The 22,500-nt window shown below is 46.2% G+C and overlaps 1 protein-coding gene across 1 annotated transcript in view; it reads left to right on the plus strand.

The window, feature by feature from the left end:
• Window positions 1-502: 502 nt before the first annotated feature.
• Window positions 503-22,500, plus strand: part of LOC134863598 (EMILIN-1-A-like) — a 29,071-nt gene continuing 7,073 nt past the window's right edge. The window contains exons 1-6 of the mRNA XM_063882189.1: window positions 503-1,000; window positions 20,842-20,964; window positions 21,048-21,238; window positions 21,388-21,608; window positions 21,829-22,002; window positions 22,074-22,500. The exon at window positions 22,074-22,500 is cut by the window's right edge and continues 638 nt beyond it. Coding sequence (XP_063738259.1) covers window positions 849-1,000; window positions 20,842-20,964; window positions 21,048-21,238; window positions 21,388-21,608; window positions 21,829-22,002; window positions 22,074-22,500 — 1,288 coding nt within the window. The 5' untranslated portion in view covers window positions 503-848. The remainder of the gene's footprint in view (window positions 1,001-20,841; window positions 20,965-21,047; window positions 21,239-21,387; window positions 21,609-21,828; window positions 22,003-22,073) is intronic.

Below are 22,500 nucleotides of genomic sequence, written 5' to 3' on the forward strand. Positions count from 1 at the left end.
ACATGCCTGAAAATTTAAAAAACTGTGTTAATGATGAGTTTATGAAACACTGCTCTGATAATTAAACTGTGTTAATGATGAGTTTATGAAACACTGCTCTGATAATTAAACTGTGTTAATGATGAGTTTATGAAACACTGCTCTGATAATTAAACTGTGTTAATGATGAGTTTATGAAACACCGCTCTGATAATTAAACTGTGTTAATGATGAGTTTATGAAACACTGCTCTGATAATTAAACTGTGTTAATGATGAGTTTATGAAACACTGCTCTGATAATTAAACTGTGTTAATGATGAGTTTATGAAACACCGCTCTGATAATTAAACTGTGTTAATGAGGAATCTGTATTCTATGATAAGGATTTGCACACAGACGGATGAACAGTATACAACTGGGAAAGTAAAAAGGAGTGTCTGGTTTCTCCTCGGGGGGGCGGGGTATATGGGGGGGCGGTGATGAAGAGGAGGAGCGGGTCTGTCGCAACGTTTTCTTCTCTTTGTTTCACTGGAAAGTTCCTGATGCACAAACCGAGCGGACCTGGACTGGACCTACACTAAGATCCGGACCAGAGCTGGACTAAAACCAGGAACTGAGCTATAACACCCGACCTCAGGCGGATTAAACCCGGATTAAAAACGGACTAGAGGCGGTAGAGCAGCGGAATTTTGCTCGGGGTCCGTGTGCATGCGTGCGTGTGTTCGTGTGTGTGTGTGTGTGTGTGTGTGTGTGTGTGTGTGTGTGTGTGTGTGTGTGTGTGTATGTGTGTGTGTGGGATGGATCGGAACATGGTGCGGTAGTTTTTGTGGGGCTGTGAGGGACCCTCGCGCGTCTCTCTGATCTCTCATGATGAGCGCGATGGGCCCCGCGCGCCTGTTACTGCTGCTGCTCGCGCTCTGGACCTGCACACACGCACGGAGTGCGCTCCCGCAGCGTGGGTCCTACAGCCTGTACACGGGTGGTCACGTGCATGGAGCCCGCGCCGCCAGCAGACACAGGTAGGCTGACACGCGCACGGACAGTATTTTCATCATTTAACCAGAGGTGGATCTCAGATCTTGAGTAAACGTAGAAGTACTCAGGTCTTGTACTTGAGTAAAGTAGAAGTACTCAGGTCTTGCACTTGAGTAAACGTAGAAGTACTCAGGTCTTGTACTTGAGTAAAGTAGAAGTACTCAGGTCTTGTACTTGAGTAAAGTAGAAGTACTCAGGTCTTGTACTTGAGTAAAGTAGAAGTACTCAGGTCTTGTACTTGAGTAAAGTAGAAGTACTCAGGTCTTGTACTTGAGTAAAGTAGAAGTACTCAGGTCTTGTTCTTGAGTAAACGTAGAAGTACTCAGGTCTTGTACTTGAGTAAAGTAGAAGTACTCAGGTCTTGTACTTGAGTAAAGTAGAAGTACTCAGGTCTTGTACTTGAGTAAAGTAGAAGTACTCAGGTCTTGTACTTGAGTAAAGTAGAAGTACTCAGGTCTTGTTCTTGAGTAAAGTAGAAGTACTCAGGTCTTGTACTTGAGTAAAGTAGAAGTACTCAGGTCTTGTACTTGAGTAAAGTAGAAGTACTCAGATCTTGTTCTTGAGTAAAGTAGAAGTACTCAGATCTTGTACTTGAGTAAAGTAGAAGTACTCAGGTCTTGTACTTGAGTAAAGTAGAAGTACTCAGGTCTTGTACTTGAGTAAAGTAGAAGTACTCAGGTCTTGTTCTTGAGTAAAGTAGAAGTACTCAGGTCTTGTACTTGAGTAAAGTAGAAGTACTCAGGTCTTGTACTTGAGTAAAGTAGAAGTACTCAGGTCTTGTACTTGAGTAAAGTAGAAGTACTCAGATCTTGTACTTGAGTAAAGTAGAAGTACTCAGGTCTTGTACTTGAGTAAAGTAGAAGTACTCAGGTCTTGTACTTGAGTAAAGTAGAAGTACTCAGGTCTTGTACTTGAGTAAAGTAGAAGTACTCAGGTCTTGTACTTGAGTAAAGTAGAAGTACTCAGGTCTTGTTCTTGAGTAAAGTAGAAGTACTCAGATCTTGTTCTTGAGTAAAGTAGAAGTACTCAGGTCTTGTACTTGAGTAAAGTAGAAGTACTCAGGTCTTGTACTTGAGTAAAGTAGAAGTACTCAGGTCTTGTACTTGAGTAAAGTAGAAGTACTCAGGTCTTGTTCTTGAGTAAAGTAGAAGTACTCAGGTCTTGTACTTGAGTAAAGTAGAAGTACTCAGATCTTGTACTTGAGTAAAGTAGAAGTACTCAGGTCTTGTACTTGAGTAAAGTAGAAGTACTCAGATCTTGTACTTGAGTAAAGTAGAAGTACTCAGATCTTGTACTTGAGTAAAGTAGAGTACTCAGATCTTGTACTTGAGTAAAGTAGAAGTACTCAGATCTTGTACTTGAGTAAAGTAGAAGTACTCAGGTCTTGTACTTGAGTAAAGTAGAAGTACTCAGATCTTGTACTTGAGTAAAGTAGAAGTACTCAGGTCTTGTACTTGAGTAAAGTAGAAGTACTCAGATCTTGTTCTTGAGTAAAGTAGAAGTACTCAGATCTTGTTCTTGAGTAAAGTAGAAGTACTCAGATCTTGTACTTGAGTAAAGTAGAAGTACTCAGATCTTGTACTTGAGTAAAGTAGAAGTACTCAGGTCTTGTACTTGAGTAAAGTAGAAGTACTCAGATCTTGTACTTGAGTAAAGTAGAAGTACTCAGATCTTGTACTTGAGTAAAGTAGAAGTACTCAGATCTTGTACTTGAGTAAAGTAGAAGTACTCAGGTCTTGTACTTGAGTAAAGTAGAAGTACTCAGGTCTTGTACTTGAGTAAAGTAGAAGTACTCAGATCTTGTACTTGAGTAAAGTAGAAGTACTCAGATCTTGTTCTTGAGTAAAGTAGTACTCAGATCTTGTACTTGAGTAAAGTAGAAGTACTCAGATCTTGTTCTTGAGTAAAGTAGAAGTACTCAGGTCTTGTACTTGAGTAAAGTAGAAGTACTCAGGTCTTGTACTTGAGTAAAGTAGAAGTACTCAGATCTTGTACTTGAGTAAAGTAGAAGTACTCAGGTCTTGTACTTGAGTAAAGTAGAAGTACTCAGGTCTTGTACTTGAGTAAAGTAGAAGTACTCAGATCTTGTACTTGAGTAAAGTAGAAGTACTCAGGTCTTGTACTTGAGTAAAGTAGAAGTACTCAGATCTTGTACTTGAGTAAAGTAGAAGTACTCAGATCTTGTACTTGAGTAAAGTAGAAGTACTCAGGTCTTGTACTTGAGTAAAGTAGAAGTACTCAGATCTTGTACTTGAGTAAAGTAAGTACTCAGATCTTGTACTTGAGTAAAGTAGAAGTACTCAGGTCTTGTACTTGAGTAAAGTAGAAGTACTCAGATCTTGTACTTGAGTAAAGTAGTACTCAGGTCTTGTACTTGAGTAAAGTAGAAGTACTCAGGTCTTGTACTTGAGTAAAGTAGAAGTACTCAGATCTTGTTCTTGAGTAAAGTAGAAGTACTCAGATCTTGTACTTGAGTAAAGTAGAAGTACTCAGGTCTTGTACTTGAGTAAAGTAGAAGTACTCAGATCTTGTACTTGAGTAAAGTAGAAGTACTCAGGTCTTGTACTTGAGTAAAGTAGAAGTACTCAGATCTTGTACTTGAGTAAAGTAGAAGTACTCAGATCTTGTTCTTGAGTAAAGTAGAAGTACTCAGGTCTTGTACTTGAGTAAAGTAGAAGTACTCAGGTCTTGTACTTGAGTAAAGTAGAAGTACTCAGATCTTGTACTTGAGTAAAGTAGAAGTACTCAGGTCTTGTACTTGAGTAAAGTAGAAGTACTCAGGTCTTGTACTTGAGTAAAGTAGAAGTACTCAGGTCTTGTACTTGAGTAAAGTAGAAGTACTCAGGTCTTGTACTTGAGTAAAGTAGAAGTACTCAGATCTTGTACTTGAGTAAAGTAGAAGTACTCAGGTCTTGTACTTGAGTAAAGTAGAAGTACTCAGGTCTTGTACTTGAGTAAAGTAGAAGTACTCAGATCTTGTACTTGAGTAAAGTAGAAGTACTCAGGTCTTGTACTTGAGTAAAGTAGAAGTACTCAGGTCTTGTACTTGAGTAAAGTAGAAGTACTCAGGTCTTGTACTTGAGTAAAGTAGAAGTACTCAGATCTTGTACTTGAGTAAAGTAGAAGTACTCAGGTCTTGTACTTGAGTAAAGTAGAAGTACTCAGATCTTGTACTTGAGTAAAGTAGAAGTACTCAGGTCTTGTACTTGAGTAAAGTAGAAGTACTCAGGTCTTGTACTTGAGTAAAGTAGAAGTACTCAGGTCTTGTACTTGAGTAAAGTAGAAGTACTCAGGTCTTGTACTTGAGTAAAGTAGAAGTACTCAGATCTTGTACTTGAGTAAAGTAGAAGTACTCAGGTCTTGTACTTGAGTAAAGTAGAAGTACTCAGGTCTTGTACTTGAGTAAAGTAGAAGTACTCAGGTCTTGTACTTGAGTAAAGTAGAAGTACTCAGGTCTTGTACTTGAGTAAAGTAGAAGTACTCAGATCTTGTACTTGAGTAAAGTAGAAGTACTCAGATCTTGTACTTGAGTAAAGTAGAAGTACTCAGGTCTTGTACTTGAGTAAAGTAGAAGTACTCAGGTCTTGTACTTGAGTAAAGTAGAAGTACTCAGGTCTTGTACTTGAGTAAAGTAGAAGTACTCAGGTCTTGTACTTGAGTAAAGTAGAAGTACTCAGGTCTTGTACTTGAGTAAAGTAGAAGTACTCAGGTCTTGTACTTGAGTAAAGTAGAAGTACTCAGGTCTTGTACTTGAGTAAAGTAGAAGTACTCAGGTCTTGTACTTGAGTAAAGTAGAAGTACTCAGATCTTGTACTTGAGTAAAGTAGAAGTACTCAGATCTTGTACTTGAGTAAAGTAGAAGTACTCAGATCTTGTACTTGAGTAAAGTAAAGTACTCAGATCTTGTACTTGAGTAAAGTAGAAGTACTCAGGTCTTGTACTTGAGTAAAGTAGAAGTACTCAGGTCTTGTACTTGAGTAAAGTAGAAGTACTCAGGTCTTGTACTTGAGTAAAGTAGAAGTACTCAGGTCTTGTACTTGAGTAAAGTAGAAGTACTCAGGTCTTGTACTTGAGTAAAGTAGAAGTACTCAGGTCTTGTACTTGAGTAAAGTAGAAGTACTCAGGTCTTGTACTTGAGTAAAGTAGAAGTACTCAGATCTTGTACTTTAGTAAAGTACAAGTACTCAGATCTTGTACTTTAGTAAAGCACAAGTACTCAGATCTTGTACTTGAGTAAAGTAGAAGTACTCAGGTCTTGTACTTGAGTAAAGTAGAAGTACTCAGGTCTTGTACTTGAGTAAAGTAGAAGTACCAGAGTGTAGGAATACTCTGTCACAGTGAAAGTATTCTAAATGTTCCTCCAGTGAAAGTAGAAAGTACTCTCCTCTAAATGTACTTAAAGTAGCGACAGTAAAAGTAGTCATTGTTTGATTGGTCCATTTCAGAATAATATCTCTGATATGTTTTATAATGATTGATCAGTAAAGTGTTCTCAGAGCTGGTAAAGGTGCAGCTAGTTTGAATGCTTTGTATACTGCAGGGTAGCTGCTGGATTTACTGCAGGTGAACTACAGTCTGATTTAAGGGATTATATTTACCATCAGTAATCCTAATCTGCCTAGCAACCAAAGGGATTAAATACACCCTATAGACACGTTTATTTGGCCCCTCCTCTTAAGGCTTATGTCGTGTTTGGGTCTCCCGTGACCCTTTTCAAGTTAAAAGGATATAATAACTATCGGAACAAGGCTGATGATGTATTCCACACCCGATCTGTAAACACTACAAAACTGATTTAGATTTTTGATTTTAGCAAAGTCTGAAGGTTTCCCCCAAAAAAGTGTATCATTTGGTGCTAGGGTCTTTGAAGACCCAGCACTGCATTGTTGTGGTTGACTCTGGGTCAAATTTGACCTAACGAGATTCATCTTGACTCTTGGGTCGCAGAGTACTGATGTGCAGAGTGCGTAAAAGTGTCCAGAGCTCTGCTGACTGTACCTGCAGAGCCAAAGACCACAACAACTACCACAAAAGACCCACGAACTACCAAGGAATGGATCCGCGACCCATTTATGAACAAACCAGGTGAATCCAGCATGAAAAGAAGATCAGCTGCTGGAGATCGCAAATGACGGCGGCCTTAAAAGTCTGTTCGAGACAACAGCTCTGCCGGTGTTCTGGGTTAAAGTCATGGCAGAATACCCTAAGATCGCCACAACAGCACTGAAAACCCTGTTGCCGTTTCCGACATCATATCTGTGTGAAACGGGGTTTCTGCAGTGACAGCAGCCACAACAAAGCTACGGAGTAGACTGGACACAAGCAACACACCTCGGGTGTCATTGTCTCCCATTGTCCCTAGATGGGACCGTCTCGTTGCACAGAAACAAGCTCAAGGCTCCCATTGATTTAGCGTTATGGTGAGCTGAAATGTTCATGCACTCGTTTTTGTTGTGTATGTGTGTCTTATTTTTAAGGCATGTTTAAACGTCACCACAGCGACCAGAGTCAGAGAGCGTTCGGGTTAGGGGGCAGAGAGGATGTGATTCATGTCATGTGGTTGGCGTGATGTTACGAGGACGCTGCTAATGAAGTTGCATACGAGTACACAGTGGATCCATGTTTGTTATTATATTTACAATACACCACAGTTTTCAGGCCAGTCGTCATTTTTATTTTGGTGTATTTATCCATCACACCTTAAAGCCCGGTCCGTGAAAATATGATCTGACGTTAAACCGGTCCGTGAAAATATGATCTGACGTTAAACCGGTCCGTGAAAATATGATCTGACGTTAAACCGGTCCGTGAAAATATGATCTGACGTTAAACCGGTCCTTGGCGCTAAAAAGGTTGAGGACCGCTGCAGAGTACTGCAGAGTACTGCAGAGTACTGCAGGGTAGAGTATGTTCAAAACTGTAAATCTATCTGACTGTATCTATAACTCTCAAGGTTTGTCTGTCTCTTTTCTTCAATCACCGTTTGTCTCGTCTATCTTTCTCTGTCTCCCTCGATCTCCCGCCGTGTCTCTTCGTCTATCTTCTTCTGTCTCCCTCGATCTCCCGCCGTCTCTCTTCGTCTATCTTCCTCTGTCTCCCTCGATCTCCCGCCGTCTCTCTTCGTCTATCTTCCTCTCTCTCTCGATTTCCCGCCGTCTCTCTTCGTCTATCTTCTTCTCTCTCTCTCGATCTCCCGCCGTCTGTCTTCCTCTATCTTCCTCTGTCTCTCTCGATCTCCCGCTGTCTCTCTTCGTCTATCTTCCTCTCTCTCTCTCGATCTCCCGCCGTGTCTCTTCGTCTATCTTCTTCTGTCTCCCTCGATCTCCCGCCGTCTCTCTTCGTCTATCTTCGTCTATCTTCCTCTGTCTCTCTCGATTTCCCGCCGTCTGTCTTCGTCTATCTTCGTCTATCTTCCTCTGTCTCTCTCGATTTCCCGCCGTCTGTCTTCGTCTATCTTCCTCTGTCTCTCTCGATTTCCCGCCGTCTGTCTTCGTCTATCTTCCTCTGTCTCCCTCGATCTCCCGCCGTCTCTTTTCGTCTATCTTTCTCTGTCTCCCTCGATCTCCCGCCGTCTCTCTTCGTCTATCTTCCTCTCTCTCTCTCTCGATCTCCCGCCGTCTTTCTTCGTCTACCTTCCTCTCTCTCTCTCTCGATCTCCCGCCGTCTCTCTTCGTCTATCTTCCTCTGTCTACCTCGATCTCCCGCCGTCTCTCTTCGTCTATCTTCCTCTGTCTCCCTCGATCTCCCGCCGTCTTTCTTCGTCTACCTTCCTCTCTCTCTCTCTCGATCTCCCGCCGTCTCTCTTCGTCTATCTTCCTCTCTCTCTCGATTTCCCGCCGTCTCTCTTCGTCTATCTTCCTCTGTCTCCCTCGATCTCCCGCCGTCTCTCGTCGTCTATCTTCCTCTGTCTCTCTCGATCTCCCGCTGTCTCTCTTCGTCTATCTTCCTCTGTCTACCTCGATCTCCCGCCGTCTCTCTTCGTCTATCTTCCTCTGTCTCCCTCGATCTCCCGCCGTCTCTCTTCGTCTATCTTCCTCTCTCCCTCGATCTCCCGCCGTCTCTCTTCGTCTATCTTCCTCTCTCTCTCGATTTCCCGCCGTCTCTCTTCGTCTATCTTCCTCTGTCTCCCTCGATCTCCCGCCGTCTCTTTTCGTCTATCTTCCTCTGTCTCCCACGATCTCCTGCTATCTCTCTTCGTCTATCTTTCTCTGTGTCCCTCGACCTCCCGCAGTCTCTCTTCGTCTCTCTTCGTCTATCTTCCTATGTCTCTCTCGATTTCCCGCCGTCTGTCTTCGTCTATCTTCCTCTCTCTCTCTCGATCTCCCGCCGTGTCTCTTCGTCTATCTTCCTCTCTCTCTCGATCTCCCGCAGTGTCTCTTCGTCTATCTTCCTCTGTCTCCCTCGATCTCCCGCCGTGTCTCTTCGTCTATCTTCCTCTGTCTCCCTCAATCTCCCACAGTGTCTCTTCGTCTTTCTTCCTCTGTCTCCCTCGATCTCCCGCCGTGTCTCTTCGTCTATCTTCCTCTGTCTCCTTCGATCTCCCGCCGTCTCTCTTCGTCTATCTTCCTCTGTCTCCCTCGATCTCCCGCCGTGTCTCTTCGTTTATCTTCCTCTGTCTCCCTCGATCTCCCGCCGTCTCTCTTCGTCTATCTTCCTCTTTCTCCCTCGATCTCCCGCCGTCTCTCTTCGTCTATCTTCCTCTTTCTCCCTCGATCTCCAGCCGTCTCTCTTCGTCTATCTTCCTCTGTCTCCCTCGATCTCCCGCCGTCTCTCTTCATCTATCTTCCTCTGTCTCTCTCGATCTCCCGCTGTCTCTCTTCGTCTATCTTCCTCTGTCTCCCTCGATCTCCCGCCGTCTCTTTTCGTCTGTCTTCCTCTCTTTCTCGACCTCCCGCCGTCTCTCTTTGTCTATCTTCCTCTGTCTACCTCGATCTCCCGCCGTCTCTCTTCGTCTATCTTCCTCTGTCTCCCTCGATCTCCCGCCGTCTCTCTTCGTCTATCTTCCTCTCTCCCTCGATCTCCCGCCGTCTCTCTTCGTCTATCTTCCTCTCTCTCTCGATTTCCCGCCGTCTCTCTTCGTCTATCTTCCTCTGTCTCCCTCGATCTCCCGCCGTCTCTCTTCGTCTATCTTCCTCTGTCTCCCTCGATCTCCCGCCGTCTCTCTTCGTCTATCTTCCTCTCTCTCTCGATCTCCCGCTGTCTCTCTTCGTCTATCTTCCTCTGTCTACCTCGATCTCCCGCCGTCTCTCTTCGTCTATCTTCCTCTGTCTCCCTCGATCTCCCGCCGTCTCTCTTCGTCTATCTTCCTCTGTCTCCCTCGATCTCCCGCCGTCTCTCTTCGTCTATCTTCCTCTGTCTCCCTCGATCTCCCGCCGTCTCTCTTCGTCTATCTTCCTCTCTCCCTCGATCTCCCGCCGTCTCTCTTCGTCTATCTTCCTCTCTCTCTCGATTTCCCGCCGTCTCTCTTCGTCTATCTTCCTCTGTCTCCCTCGATCTCCCGCCGTCTCTCTTCGTCTATCTTTCTCTGTGTCCCTCGACCTCCCGCAGTCTCTCTTCATCTCTCTTCGTCTATCTTCCTATGTCTCTCTCGATTTCCCGCCGTCTGTCTTCGTCTATCTTCCTCTCTCTCTCTCGATCTCCCGCCGTGTCTCTTCGTCTATCTTCCTCTCTCTCTCGATCTCCCGCAGTGTCTCTTCGTCTATCTTCCTCTCTCTCTCGATCTCCCGCAGTGTCTCTTCGTCTATCTTCCTCTGTCTCCCTCGATCTCCCGCCGTGTCTCTTCGTCTATCTTCCTCTGTCTCCCTCAATCTCCCACAGTGTCTCTTCGTCTATCTTCCTCTGTCTCCCTCGATCTCCCGCCGTGTCTCTTCGTCTATCTTCCTCTGTCTCCTTCGATCTCCCGCCTTCTCTCTTCGTCTATCTTCCTCTGTCTCCCTCGATCTCCCGCCGTGTCTCTTCGTTTATCTTCCTCTGTCTCCCTCGATCTCCCGCCGTCTCTCTTCTTCTATCTTCCTCTGTCTCCCTCGATCTCCCGCTGTGTCTCTTCGTCTATCTTCTTCTGTCTCCCTCGATCTCCCGCTGTCTCTCTTCGTCTATCTTCCTCTGTCTCTCTCGATCTCCCGCCGTCTCTTTTCGTCTATCTTCCTCTGTCTCCTTTGATCTCCCGCTGTCTCTCTTCGTCTATCTTTCTCTGTCTCCCTCGATCTCCCGCCGTGTCTCTTCGTCTATCTTCCTATGTCTCCCTCGATCTCCCGCTGTCTCTCTTCGTCTATCTTTCTCTGTCTCCCTCGATCTCCCGCCGTGTCTCTTCGTCTATCTTCCTCTGTCTCCCTCGATCTCCCGCCGTCTCTCTTCGTCTATCTTCCTCTGTCTCTCTCGATCTCCCGCTGTCTCTCTTCGTCTATCTTCCTCTGTCTCCCTCGATCTCCCGCCGTCTCTCTTCGTCTATCTTCCTCTCTCTCTCGATTTCCCGCCGTCTCTCTTCGTCTATCTTCCTCTTTCTCCCTCGATCTCCCGCCGTCTCTCTTCGTCTATCTTCCTCTTTCTCCCTCGATCTCCCGCCGTCTCTCTTCGTCTATCTTCCTCTGTCTCCCTCGATCTCCCGCCGTCTCTCTTCATCTATCTTCCTCTGTCTCTCTCGATCTCCCGCTGTCTCTCTTCGTCTATCTTCCTCTGTCTCCCTCGATCTCCCGCCGTCTCTTTTCGTCTGTCTTCCTCTCTTTCTCGACCTCCCGCCGTCTCTCTTTGTCTATCTTCCTCTGTCCCTCTCGATTTCCCGCCGTCTCTCTTCGTGTATCTTCCTCTGTCTCTCTCGATTTCCCGCCGTCTCTCTTCGTTTATCTCTCTCGATTTCCTGCCGTCTCTCTTCGTTTATCTCCCTCTCTCTCTCCATTTCCTGCCATCTCTCTTCGTTTATCTCCCTCTCTCTCTCGATTTCCTGCCGTCTCTCTTCGTCTATCTTCCTCTATCTTCCTCTCTCTCTCGATTTCCCGCCGTCTCTCTTTGTTTATCTCCCTCTCTCTCTCGATTTCCCGCCGTCTCTCTTCGTTTATCTTCCTCTGTCTCTCTCGATCTCCCGCCGTCTCTCTTCGTCTCTCTTCCTCTGTCTATCTCGACCTCCCGCCATCTCTCTTCGTTTATCTTCCTCTTTCTCTCTCGATCTCCCGCCGTCTCTCTTCGTCTGTCTTCCTCTGTCTCCCTCGGCCTCCCGCCGTCTCTCTTCGTCTATCTTTCTCTGTCTCCCTCGATCTCCCGCCGTTTCTCTTCGTCTATCTTCCTCTGTCTCCCTCGGCCTCCCGCCGTCTCTCTATGTCTATCTTCCTCTGTCTCCCTCGGCCTCCCGCCCTCTCTCTTCGTCTATCTTCCTCTGTCTCTATCGATTTCCCGCCGTCTCTCTTCGTCTTGCTTCATATACCTCTGTTTTAATAACCCTCCCCCTCCTTGGTAAATGCATCCTGTTGCGCAGTGTCTAAAGTTTCCAGCGTCTTTTTCCGCTCTGTAAAATGATCAAATACGGCGAAGACAATAAAATATGCGCTTCCATTTTTCAAACTTTTGAGCGCTTGAAAAAACATGATTGTATCATCTCGAAACCATCGTATCTACGTTTTTACTGGGTCAATTTGGATGAAACAAAGACTGGCATAGAGTTTCAAGCCAGTACTTTCGACAGAAGCAGCTGGCAATGTTGTCCAGACTGCTGTTTTTATGCAGCGCCGGCATGAACATTTCACCTGATCTGATCACGCCGGCCTGATCGTCGACTCGGGTTAATATCAGAACCAGAACTGGCCGAGCAGCTGCATGCCAGCCTGATATCACCGTGCACAATGCCAAGCAGGGGATGGAACGGGTACAGCATTCCGCCACTGAACTCTGGAGCTCTAGAGCACTGACCCCAGCCACACTGAACCCCTTTGGGAGGAATTGGAAAGGAGAGCCAGGCCCTCTGGTCCAACATCAGGGTCTGACCTCATAATGCTCTTCTGGATGAATGGTGCCCACAGACACACTTCAACATCTTGGCGAAAGCCTTCCAAGAAGAGTGGGCCTGTTACAGCTGCAAAGGAGGGGCCAACGTCATATTAATGCCTAAGAATTTGGAATGGGATATCATAAAAGCTCCTGTAGGTGTGATGTGTAGGTGTCCCAGTACTTTTGTCTATATAGGGTCCATGTAGGGGAGTAGAATCACACAGTAGCAAACAATAATTATAATTACTTAAATTAAATAACGCTTTTCATATACTCAAGGAAGCTTTTACAAAACATTTAAATACTATATATATACCTATGATAAAAATGACAGGCCTCTCTCATCTTTTTAAATGGGAGAACTTGCACAATTGGTGGCTGACTAAATACTTTTTTGCCCCACTGTATCTCAGAATAGAACCTAAGTACAGTACTTAGTTACATTACCACTGTCGTTTAGAAAATACAAGAGATGACCTGTGAAGGAAAACACAGAAGAAGAGGGGGGGGGGGGCACAGAGTATAAGTACACAAAGTGTAACTCCTTCTGAAGAATAACACCAGTATGTACTGTAATGTTTACCATTTGTCCATATCTGAATTGGTCTGTGTTTCTGGTGAGTACGTTTAGTGGAGCAGGGCCGGTCAGCCCGTACATTTGGCTGCATTGAGGAAGACCTTCAATGGTTGATGAATCTCCCAGGCAAATTAATTTGATTCCACACTGCATCTGGAAGCATTTCAGGATGTTTGAAGTCAGCGCTAAAGGGTTAGGTTTAGGGCGGTGGTCATTGAAGCAGGGTTAAGGTTAGGGAGGTAGTCATTGAAGCAGGGTTAAGGTTAGGGAGGTAGTCATTGAAGCAGGGTTAAGGTTAGGGAGGTAGTCATTGAAGCAGGGTTAAGGTTAGGGTGGTAGTCATTGAAGCAGGGTTAGGGTTAGGGCGGTGGTCATTGAAGCAGGGTTAGGGTTAGGGCGGTGGTCATTGAAGCAGGGTTAGGGTTAGGGCGGTAGTCATTGAAGCAGGGTGGGTTAGGGTTAGGGCGGTAGTCATTGAAGCAGGGTGGGTTAGGGTTAGGGCGGTGGTCATTGAAGCAGGGTTAGGGTTAGGGCGGTGGTCATTGAAGCAGGGTTAGGGCGGTGGTCATTGAAGCAGGGTGGGTTAGGGTTAAGGCGGTGGTCATTGAAGCAGGGTTAAGGTTAGGGCGGTGGTCATTGAATCAGGGTGGGTTAGGTTTAGGTAAGAGCGCGGCGCTCATAAATGAGCGCCCCGAGGGGCACGGGCACACGGGGATCGGAAATGTTTATTAAAACTTAAGGTTCCCTTTATAAAAACCTAAAATCGGTTAGTTAAAAGTCCTGGGTGTGTTCAAATGAAGCTCCAGATAGGGAGGGACCACAGGGCAGGCAGCGGGGGATCCATTTTCTTCAAAAGTCAAAGTTCAATTTAAATGTAAACTGCGTGGCTCTCTCTTTGACAGTAAGAAGTGATTCAGATCAAATATATCTAAAGAGATGTTTTTCATAAACAATCTGATCAAAGAAATCAAAGATAAAAGTAAGTCCAACAGAATCAATGAAATACATAGATTGAGGGTGCCGAACAAACAATACTTAATACTAGAGCCATATTATTAAATACGATTATAAAAACACACAGTCAAATACCATAAAAGCATGCAAGTGTAAATATAGAAGATAAAAAAAAGGGGGGGGGGAAAACCATACCACAATAAGAGGGATTTAAGGTTTAAAAATCGAAGAGAATAAACAACAAGGTTTTACTGAGTAGAGTCCCGGTCAGGTTAGTGGAAGAATAAATATAAATATAAGTGCTCATAAAAAAGTGCTACATAATAAAATCACTGCAAACCAAATGTTAGTAAATGAGACCGGTGTATGTATCCATTATAGTTGTTATAGAGATCGTTTAAAAACCATAAAAAGGGTTAGGGTTAGGGCGGTGGTCATTGAAGCAGGGTGGGTTAGGGCGGTGGTCATTGAAGCAGGGTGGGTTAGGGCGGTGGTCATTGAAGCAGGGTGGGTTAGGGTTAGGGCGGTGGTCATTGAAGCAGGGTGGGTTAGGGTTAGGGCGGTGGTCATTGAAGCAGGGTTAGGGTTAGGGCGGTGGTCATTGAAGCAGGGTTAGGGTTAGGGCGGTGGTCATTGAAGCAGGGTTAGGGCGGTGGTCATTGAAGCAGGGTGGGTTAGGGTTAAGGCGGTGGTCATTGAAGCAGGGTTAGGGTTAGGGCGGTGGTCATTGAAGCAGGGTTAGGGTTAGGGCGGTAGTCATTGAAGCAGGGTGGGTTAGGGTTAGGGCGGTAGTCATTGAAGCAGGGTGGGTTAGGGTTAGGGCGGTGGTCATTGAAGCAGGGTTAGGGTTAGGGCGGTGGTCATTGAAGCAGGGTTAGGGTTAGGGCGGTGGTCATTGAAGCAGGGTGGGTTAGGGCGGTGGTCATTGAAGCAGGGTGGGTTAGGGTTAGGGCGGTGGTCATTGAAGCAGGGTGGGTTAGGGTTAGGGCGGTGGTCATTGAAGCAGGGTTAGGGTTAGGGCGGTGGTCATTGAAGCAGGGTTAGGGTTAGGGCGGTGGTCATTGAAGCAGGGTTAGGGCGGTGGTCATTGAAGCAGGGTGGGTTAGGGTTAAGGCGGTGGTCATTGAAGCAGGGTTAGGGTTAGGGCGGTAGTCATTGAAGCAGGGTGGGTTAGGGTTAGGGCGGTAGTCATTGAAGCAGGGTGGGTTAGGGTTAGGGCGGTGGTCATTGAAGCAGGGTTAGGGTTAGGGCGGTGGTCATTGAAGCAGGGTTAGGGTTAGGGCGGTAGTCATTGAAGCAGGGTGGGTTAGGGTTAGGGCGGTAGTCATTGAAGCAGGGTGGGTTAGGGTTAGGGCGGTAGTCATTGAAGCAGGGTGGGTTAGGGTTAGGGCGGTAGTCATTGAAGCAGGGTGGACAAGACTTTTCCGCCACATTCATAAATTCCAAAAACAACATCAGAAGAGGTTGGTGCAAAGTCTTGGTGTGCTTACAGTCGTCCTGAACAGAGAACTGTAGCCGTCCACAGTAGACACACATTAATGACATCATGAATACTTTGGATAGGGTCAGTGAGTCGGATTCTCAAAGTCCGGATGAAACCTTGTCTTTCCTTGACAAACAATCATAATGTATTTTAATAAACCCGTGACATTTCTCAGAGGTTAAGGATTCCTGGTTAGGAAGAGACGATGGAAGCTGATTTCGAATAATTCAACTGCAACCCAGCTCATAGCACCGAGAGTAGTGTGTTCAGAGGTCCTGCAGAGGATGAACACACTTTGGCAGCAGATAAACTCAACGCACACACACTGTTTGGCACTAGAGCAGCAAATTGAAACAAACGCCTGGATGACTCATTTCCTGTTAAGAGAGTGACATCATGTGTGTGTGTATGTGTGTGTGTGTTTTAATGTCCCATTAGACCTGGGTTAACAGTAAAAATGTAAGGGTGGTTTTTTCTTCTGCAGTTTTCTTATTAAATCTGTTAGAAAATCTTTACATGCATTTATTTTTTCCTGCTCTCTGATTGGCTGATGCTCTGTTTGACTCAAACACCTCAATGAAACAACAGTGTGTGTGTGTGTGTGTGTGTGTGTGTGTGTGTGTGTGTGTGTGTGTGTGTGTGTGTGTGTGTGTCTGTGTGTGTGTGTGTGTGTGTTATCGTTACATAAATACATTTCATTTATGGTTTTATAATCTTTTCTACTGAATGAAATGTGTTTCCAGTCTCTGAGCAGCGTTCAGGCCTCGGATGTTTTTCATCATGAAGCTGGATTCATATTTACTCAGCTGAACACACACTTCAAGACAGTGTGTTTTATCTGTAAAAAGGTAATAACAGCACAAGGAAAGACACATGCAGACATAAAACACCAGAAGAGCTCAAGCAGTGTGACAAAATAAACCGGTGGCAGGAACTCCCAACAGACTGTACCTTGTGCCACAGTTTGTTGGGAAATATCTGGAGACTCAGCTGATTCTGCAAGCATCTGGAAACATCTGCACACACTTAGTCTGACCTCAACTCACCCCGACACATAGTGTGCGTGTGTGTGTGTGTGTGTGTGTGTGTGTGTGTGTGTGTGTGTGTGTGTGTCTGTGTGTGTGTGTGTGTGTGTGTGTGTGTGTGTGTGTGTCTGTGTGTGTGTGTGTGTGTGTGTGTGTGTGTGTATGTCTGTGTGTGTGTGTGTGTGTGTGTGTGTGTGTGTGTGTGTGTGTGTGTCTGTGTGTCTGTGTGAGTTGTATGTTCATAGGCTTCTTCATCATCCTTCCCTTCCCTTCTACACTACACTTTATCACATACAGTATACAGTGGGGCAAAAAAGTATTTAGTCAGCCACCAATTGTGCAAGTTCTCCCATTTCAAAAGATGAGAGAGGCCTGTCATTTTCATCATAGGTACACTTCAACTATGAGAGACAGAATGGGGGAAACAATCCAGGAAATCACATTGTCTGATTCTTAATGAATTCATTGTAAATTCCTCGGTAAAATAAGTATTTGGTCACCTACAAACAAGCAAGATTTCTGGCTCTCACAGACCTGTAACTTCTTCTTTAAGAGGCTCCTCTGTCCTCCACTCGTTACCTGTATTAATGGCACCTTTTTGAACTCGTTATCAGTATAAAAGACACCTGTCCACAACCTCAAACAGTCATACTCCAAACTCCACTATGGCCAAGACCAAAGAGCTGTCAAAGGAGACCAGAGACTAAATGGTAGACCTGCACCAGGCTGGGAAAACTGAATCTGCAATAGGTAAGCAGCTTGGTGTGAAGAAATCAACTGTGGGAGCAATTATTAGAAAATGGAAGACATACAAGACCACTGCTCATCTCCCTCCATCTGGGGCTCCACGCAAGATCTCACCCCGTGGGGTCAACATGATCACAAGAACGGTGAGCAAAAATCCCAGAACCACACGGGGGGACCTAGTGAATGACCTGCAGAGAGCTGGGACCAAAGTAACAGAGGCTACCATCAGTAACACACTACGCCGCCAGGGACTTACATCCTGCAGTTCCAGACGTGTCCCCCTGCTTAAGCCAGTACATGTCCAGGCCCGTCTGAAGTTTGATAGAGCGCATTTGGATGATCCAGAAGAGGATTGGGAGAATGTCATATGGTCAGATGAAACCAAAATAGAACTTTTTGGTAAAAACTCAACTCGTCGTGTTTGGAGGAGAAAGAATGCAGAGTTGCCTCCAAAGAACACCATACCCAGGGTGCGATTTGACAAAAAAACAGAGGGGGATGTTTTTTATTTTTTATTCATAGACAAGAACATTGGACTTTTAACTTGCATAGGGAGAAAAAAACGCAAAAGGTAGGCTATATATATACACCTGTTCACTAAATAATTCACTAAAATAGCAAAACGTGCTGTCAACAATTCAGGGACAGGTCTGGAAAACTAGACTAGATAAACAGTCGGCTCTGGTGACGAATTTGTGGTGGCTTTTTCGGTTTTCCTGTCGGGGCATTGTCTGCAGCATTTCGGCCCTCTTTTATCCACAATTCTGCAAATGTGTGCGCAGGAAAGGATGCCACCTCTGGACCATTGACACCAATGAACAGTAGGCCATTCAAAGTGGAGACGTGCATTCTGTTTCGTTCTTCCGTGAGGATGTGGTTCATCGCACTAAAGCCACGCTCGCACTCAGCCGTTGACACAGGGAGCGTGGAGACAGCGATGAGCACTTTTTTCAAAGTCTCCCCAGTGACACCATTGCATTTCAGTTCATGAAATTCTTTGAGGAGTGTGGGCATATTTGTGTCTGCTATAGCAAGGCTTTTATGAATGGTCAGAAGTTTGTCATCCCCATAAAGCAACCGTTCATCTTCATCGGAGGGCCAATTTGAGGGGTTCAGCGCAGCCGCCGCAGAAAAAGTGCCGTTGTCATCGAGCCTGCTCTGGATGTTATCGGCCAAGGAGATGAAAAAACGCTCACGAAAGGTCTCTGCCTTCCGCTGTTCTCCGTCACTCGGCTGAGACACATTAACCCCCTTAAATGTTTGCTTACTGCCCAATTCCTCCTTCAGACATCGTATGTTCACTCCATCGGCATTCCTCATAGCCCTCAGTGTCCGCACGGCAACGCCCACCTCAGCAGTAGCGGTGATTGCTGTGGCATCTCGTCTCTGAAGAAAGAGGGACAGGGCCTGCATCGTTTCGAGCGCGTCTTTTACGAATGCCATCTCCACCACGAAAAGCCACTGAGTCATCTTAGCATGCATTCCCTTACATTTGGCCCTGTCTTTGGTTGATCGTGATGTGTCTTCGGCCAGTGACGCGAAGAGTTTGACCAGGGCTGGATAGCTTTGCCAAAGAGCCGTCACAGATGTGCAAGACGAGGATAGCCAGCGCACGTCAAACACCCTTCCTATCCTGCGAGCTTGCATCTCCAAATTGGAAGCGACAAGCTCTAGCTCTCGCATGTTCTTTGGACTTTGAGAGAAGAAGGCGTACAGGGAGTCAGTGAACATCTGGAAATGACTTGCATCTGTAATTTGTTTGACAGTGTCATGGACGGCAAGTTCTAGTTTGTGATTCATGCAGTGAATGACAATCAGGTTGGGGTTAATCTCCTCACGTAGGAGTGTGGCGACCCCCTTGTATCGGCCCAACATAGCGGCGGCCCCATCCGTCGCGAACCCAATTAGTCGGGAGCGCAACATGTCTTTTGAGATACCCTGCTTCTCAAGGCACTGAAGCACAGTGTCACGGATCGCCGATCCAGTGCACGACTGCAACTCAGCAAGTTGGAAGAAGAAATTGCAACACTCCCCTTCAAATGGAATTCTAATGTAAATGATCAGACATGTTTTATTTGAAACTGTTGTGCTCTCATCAATGAGAATGCTGAACTTGTCGGGTGAGCTTTTAAGGAAGTCCACCAGACGCACTGTCATTTTCTCTGCAATAAACATCAGCATATTCCGACATGCCTTGTCAGAATGCAGCATGTTACCGAGGTTAACATCGTTGAGTTGTTGCAGTTCAACCAGGTGAGGCTGCATTTTGAATGACAGGTCAGTGTAGCAGATCATGTAAGCTGTGCGAATGCAGTACTCTGTGGTTTTTAAACTATGCTCATGATGCTTTCGCCACAGAGCTGCACTGTTCTCATTTGCCTTTTCAATTGCGGCGTCTTGTCTTTTTTGTACAATTTCAATACATTTGATATGGCTTTGACATTTTCCGTGCTTGCTGATTTTGTCATTTAATTTTTTTGCCGTTTTGGCTTTTATGCAATTAATGAAGGCAGAGTCTATATGAAGCCTTTCCTGTGTGTGTGGGCCTAAATCCCTGTCGGAACAAGCTTGGCACTTGACTGACCCGTCTGTGCTGACAGCTAGCCACTCACGACCCTCTCTCCATTTAGCAAAGTGCCCCGGCTCAATGCACCCTCCTACCACATGCGTTTCAGAGTCGCTAGCAACATCGGCGTTTCTTTCATCAAGTGGCTGGGAATCGTCCTGCAGGCCTACATGAACGCCAACCTCCAGCGAATTTCTTGCGCTATCACTCTCAGGTGTTAATTTCGTTGTTTTATTATTTGGTCCCGTAAAGTAGGACGATATGCTGCTCTGAACGCGTTTCATGTTTGCATCAGCGCTGTTTTTCCTGCCAAGTTCCCGCACTAAAATGTTACAATGTTTTTGTTTTCGATGACGTTCCGAAATATGCGCAGTCTGCCAGAAGGCTGCTGAATAGCCTACTCTGACACTGAAGATCGTTAGATTTCAAGAGTTTAAGTAGTCTAGCAGTTAAGTTGCATTCATCGCTATCAAGGGGGGGAAATCCTTGTCCCCACCGGAGATAAAAATAATTTAGCAGAGGTAGGGATAGGAAAACCAGAGGGGGGGAAATCCTCACCATCCCCCCCTACAAATCGCACCCTGACCATACCTACTGTGAAGCATGGGGGGGGAAACATCAAGCTTTGGGGCTGTTGTTCTGCAAAGGGACCAGGACGACTGATCCGTGTAAAGGAAAGAATGAATGGGGCCATGTATCGTGAGATTTGGAGTGAAAACCTCCTTCCATCAGCAAGGGCACTGAAGATGAAGCGTGGCTGGGTCTTTCAGCATGACAGTGATCCCAAACACACCGCCAGGGCAACGAAGGAGTGGCTTCGTAAGAAGCATTTCAAGGTCCTGGAGTGGCCTAGCCAGTCTCCAGATCTCAACCCCATAGAAAATCTTTGGAGGGAGTTGAAAGTCCGTGTTGCCCAGCGACAGCCCCAACACATCACTGCTTTAGAGGAGATCTGCATGGAGGAATGGGCCAAAATACCAGCAACAGTGTGGAAACCTTGTGAAGACTTACAGAAAACCTTTGACCTCTGTCATTGCCAACAAAGGGTATATAACAAAGTATTGAGATGAACTTTTGTTATTGACCAAATACTTATTTTCCACAATCATTTGAAATTAATTCATTAAAAATCAGACAATGTGATTTCTGGACTGTTTCCCCCATTCTGTCTCTCATAGTTGAAGTGTACCTATGATGAAAATGACAGGACTCATCTTTTGAAATGGGAGAACTTGCACAATTGGTGGCTGACTAAATACTTTTTTGCCCCACTGTATGTGTTCAGAAATGCCCTCAGAAGACCTGTGAGTGTTTCTGTGAAGCTGCAACACCACCAAGCAACCTGATGGTGTGTGTGTGTGTGTGTGTGTGTGTGTGTGTGTGTGTGTGTGTGTGTGTGTTTTTGTGTGTGTGTGTGTGTGTGTGTGTGTGTGTGTGTGTGTGTGTGTGTGTGTGTGTGTGTGTGTGTGTGTGTGTGTGTGTGTGTCTGTGAGAAACAGGAACTGGTGTGCGTTCGTGGTAACTAAGACGGTGAGTTGTGTGGTGGAGGACGGAGTAGAGACCTATGTGAAGCCAGAATACCATCCCTGTGGCTGGGGGGGGCAGTGCAGCAGGGCGGTGCTGTGAGTACAAACACAGAGACTCACACACACACCACACACACACACACACACAGAACACATCGACATGTCTTCTGTCTCTACAGGTACCGGACCTACATGAGGCCACGTTACAAAGTGGCGTACAAGATGGCCACAGCGCTGGACTGGAAGTGTTGCCATGGTTACAGCGGGGTGGACTGTGGCGAGGGTCTGGGACAAGGAACCAGACCTCAGACGGGACCGTCACCAGGTGGGGGGGCAGGATCTGCAACCGGACCGACTGGAGAGCACGGTGGTGAGGGGATCTATTTATTGGCCCCTTCCCTTCCTGTCTAACGAGTATCCGTCCACACCTCCACGCTCTTTGAAAGCAGAAGGACTCACACCCTGTCTTCCTCGTCTGGTACCAGCGGCGCATTAATGATCTACTTCCTGTTCTCTCAGGCCAGGTAGGAGATGAAAGGATGAGACAGCTAGAGGAGAAGATCCAGAGTCTGACCAAAAACCTGCAGGACCTCCAGTCCAGCTTAAACACTGGAGGAGAACTGTCTTCAGGAGGTTCTTCTTCAGGCGGGAGGAACCCTGCGGATGCTGCTCAGCCGGAGATTAAAGAGACCATCCACAGCATCCAGACAAAACTGGACCAGCTGGACAACCGCACACAGGTGAGTCACCAGAGCTCTTTGTTTATGAATCTATTACATATTTACCTGAATTGGTAACCATGATTTAAGTTTCCTCATTCCGTATTGCTAATGAAGCAAAGAGCGATCCACTTAATGTGGTTCAATATGTGAAGAGGTCTTGTTGGTCTAATGTAGACCAGGAGGAGCAGAGGGGTGCAGTTTTGCTTGGAACTGGACTAAAGTCTGTTTGCTCTGACAGGCTCATGATAAAACCCTTGTCAGCATCAACAACCACCTGGTGAATGGGAAGGGAGACAAGCTGGAGGCTGGTCCGTCCGGAGGAGGTTTGAGCGGAGGGGGGCTAGACTCTCTGAAAGCAGAGATCCTCAGGGAGTTGGAGAGGAGGGTTTCGCTGTCCTGCTCCTCCTGTCAGGTATAAGTCCTCCATTAAAGAGCCATTTATCTACTACCAATGAAACATTAAAACCAAACCCTGTTTTTCAGGCTGGTGTGGAGGATCTGCGCCGACAGCAGCGCGAGGACCGTGAACGCATCAGAGCTCTGGAGAAGCAGTTCAGTGAGACTGAATTTCAGTACCGGCAGAGTCTGGACGGGAACCACCTTCGAGACCGGGTCTCTGACGCCGAGCGCAAGATCACGTTGGTCTCAGAGAACCTGGACCTTCTGCAGACAAGGCTGGACAAGGACTTCAGCGGGGGAGGAGGCACGAAGGACCTCAACGGGGGAGGGGGAGGCAACACTGTGGATGGCAGCAGCAGAGGTTCAGGGTTTGGAGGCGGTGCGGGATCTGTAGTTGGGGATCGGGGTGTAGTTGTGATGGAGGATCGACTGGACAACCGGCGGGGAAACAGCACCTTGCAGGGGACCGAACGCCTGGAGAACCACCTGAAGGACTTCAACAGAGAACTCG

This window comes from Eleginops maclovinus, chromosome 4, assembly GCF_036324505.1.
Source record: "Eleginops maclovinus isolate JMC-PN-2008 ecotype Puerto Natales chromosome 4, JC_Emac_rtc_rv5, whole genome shotgun sequence".
Lineage (NCBI taxonomy): Eukaryota > Metazoa > Chordata > Actinopteri > Perciformes > Eleginopidae > Eleginops > Eleginops maclovinus.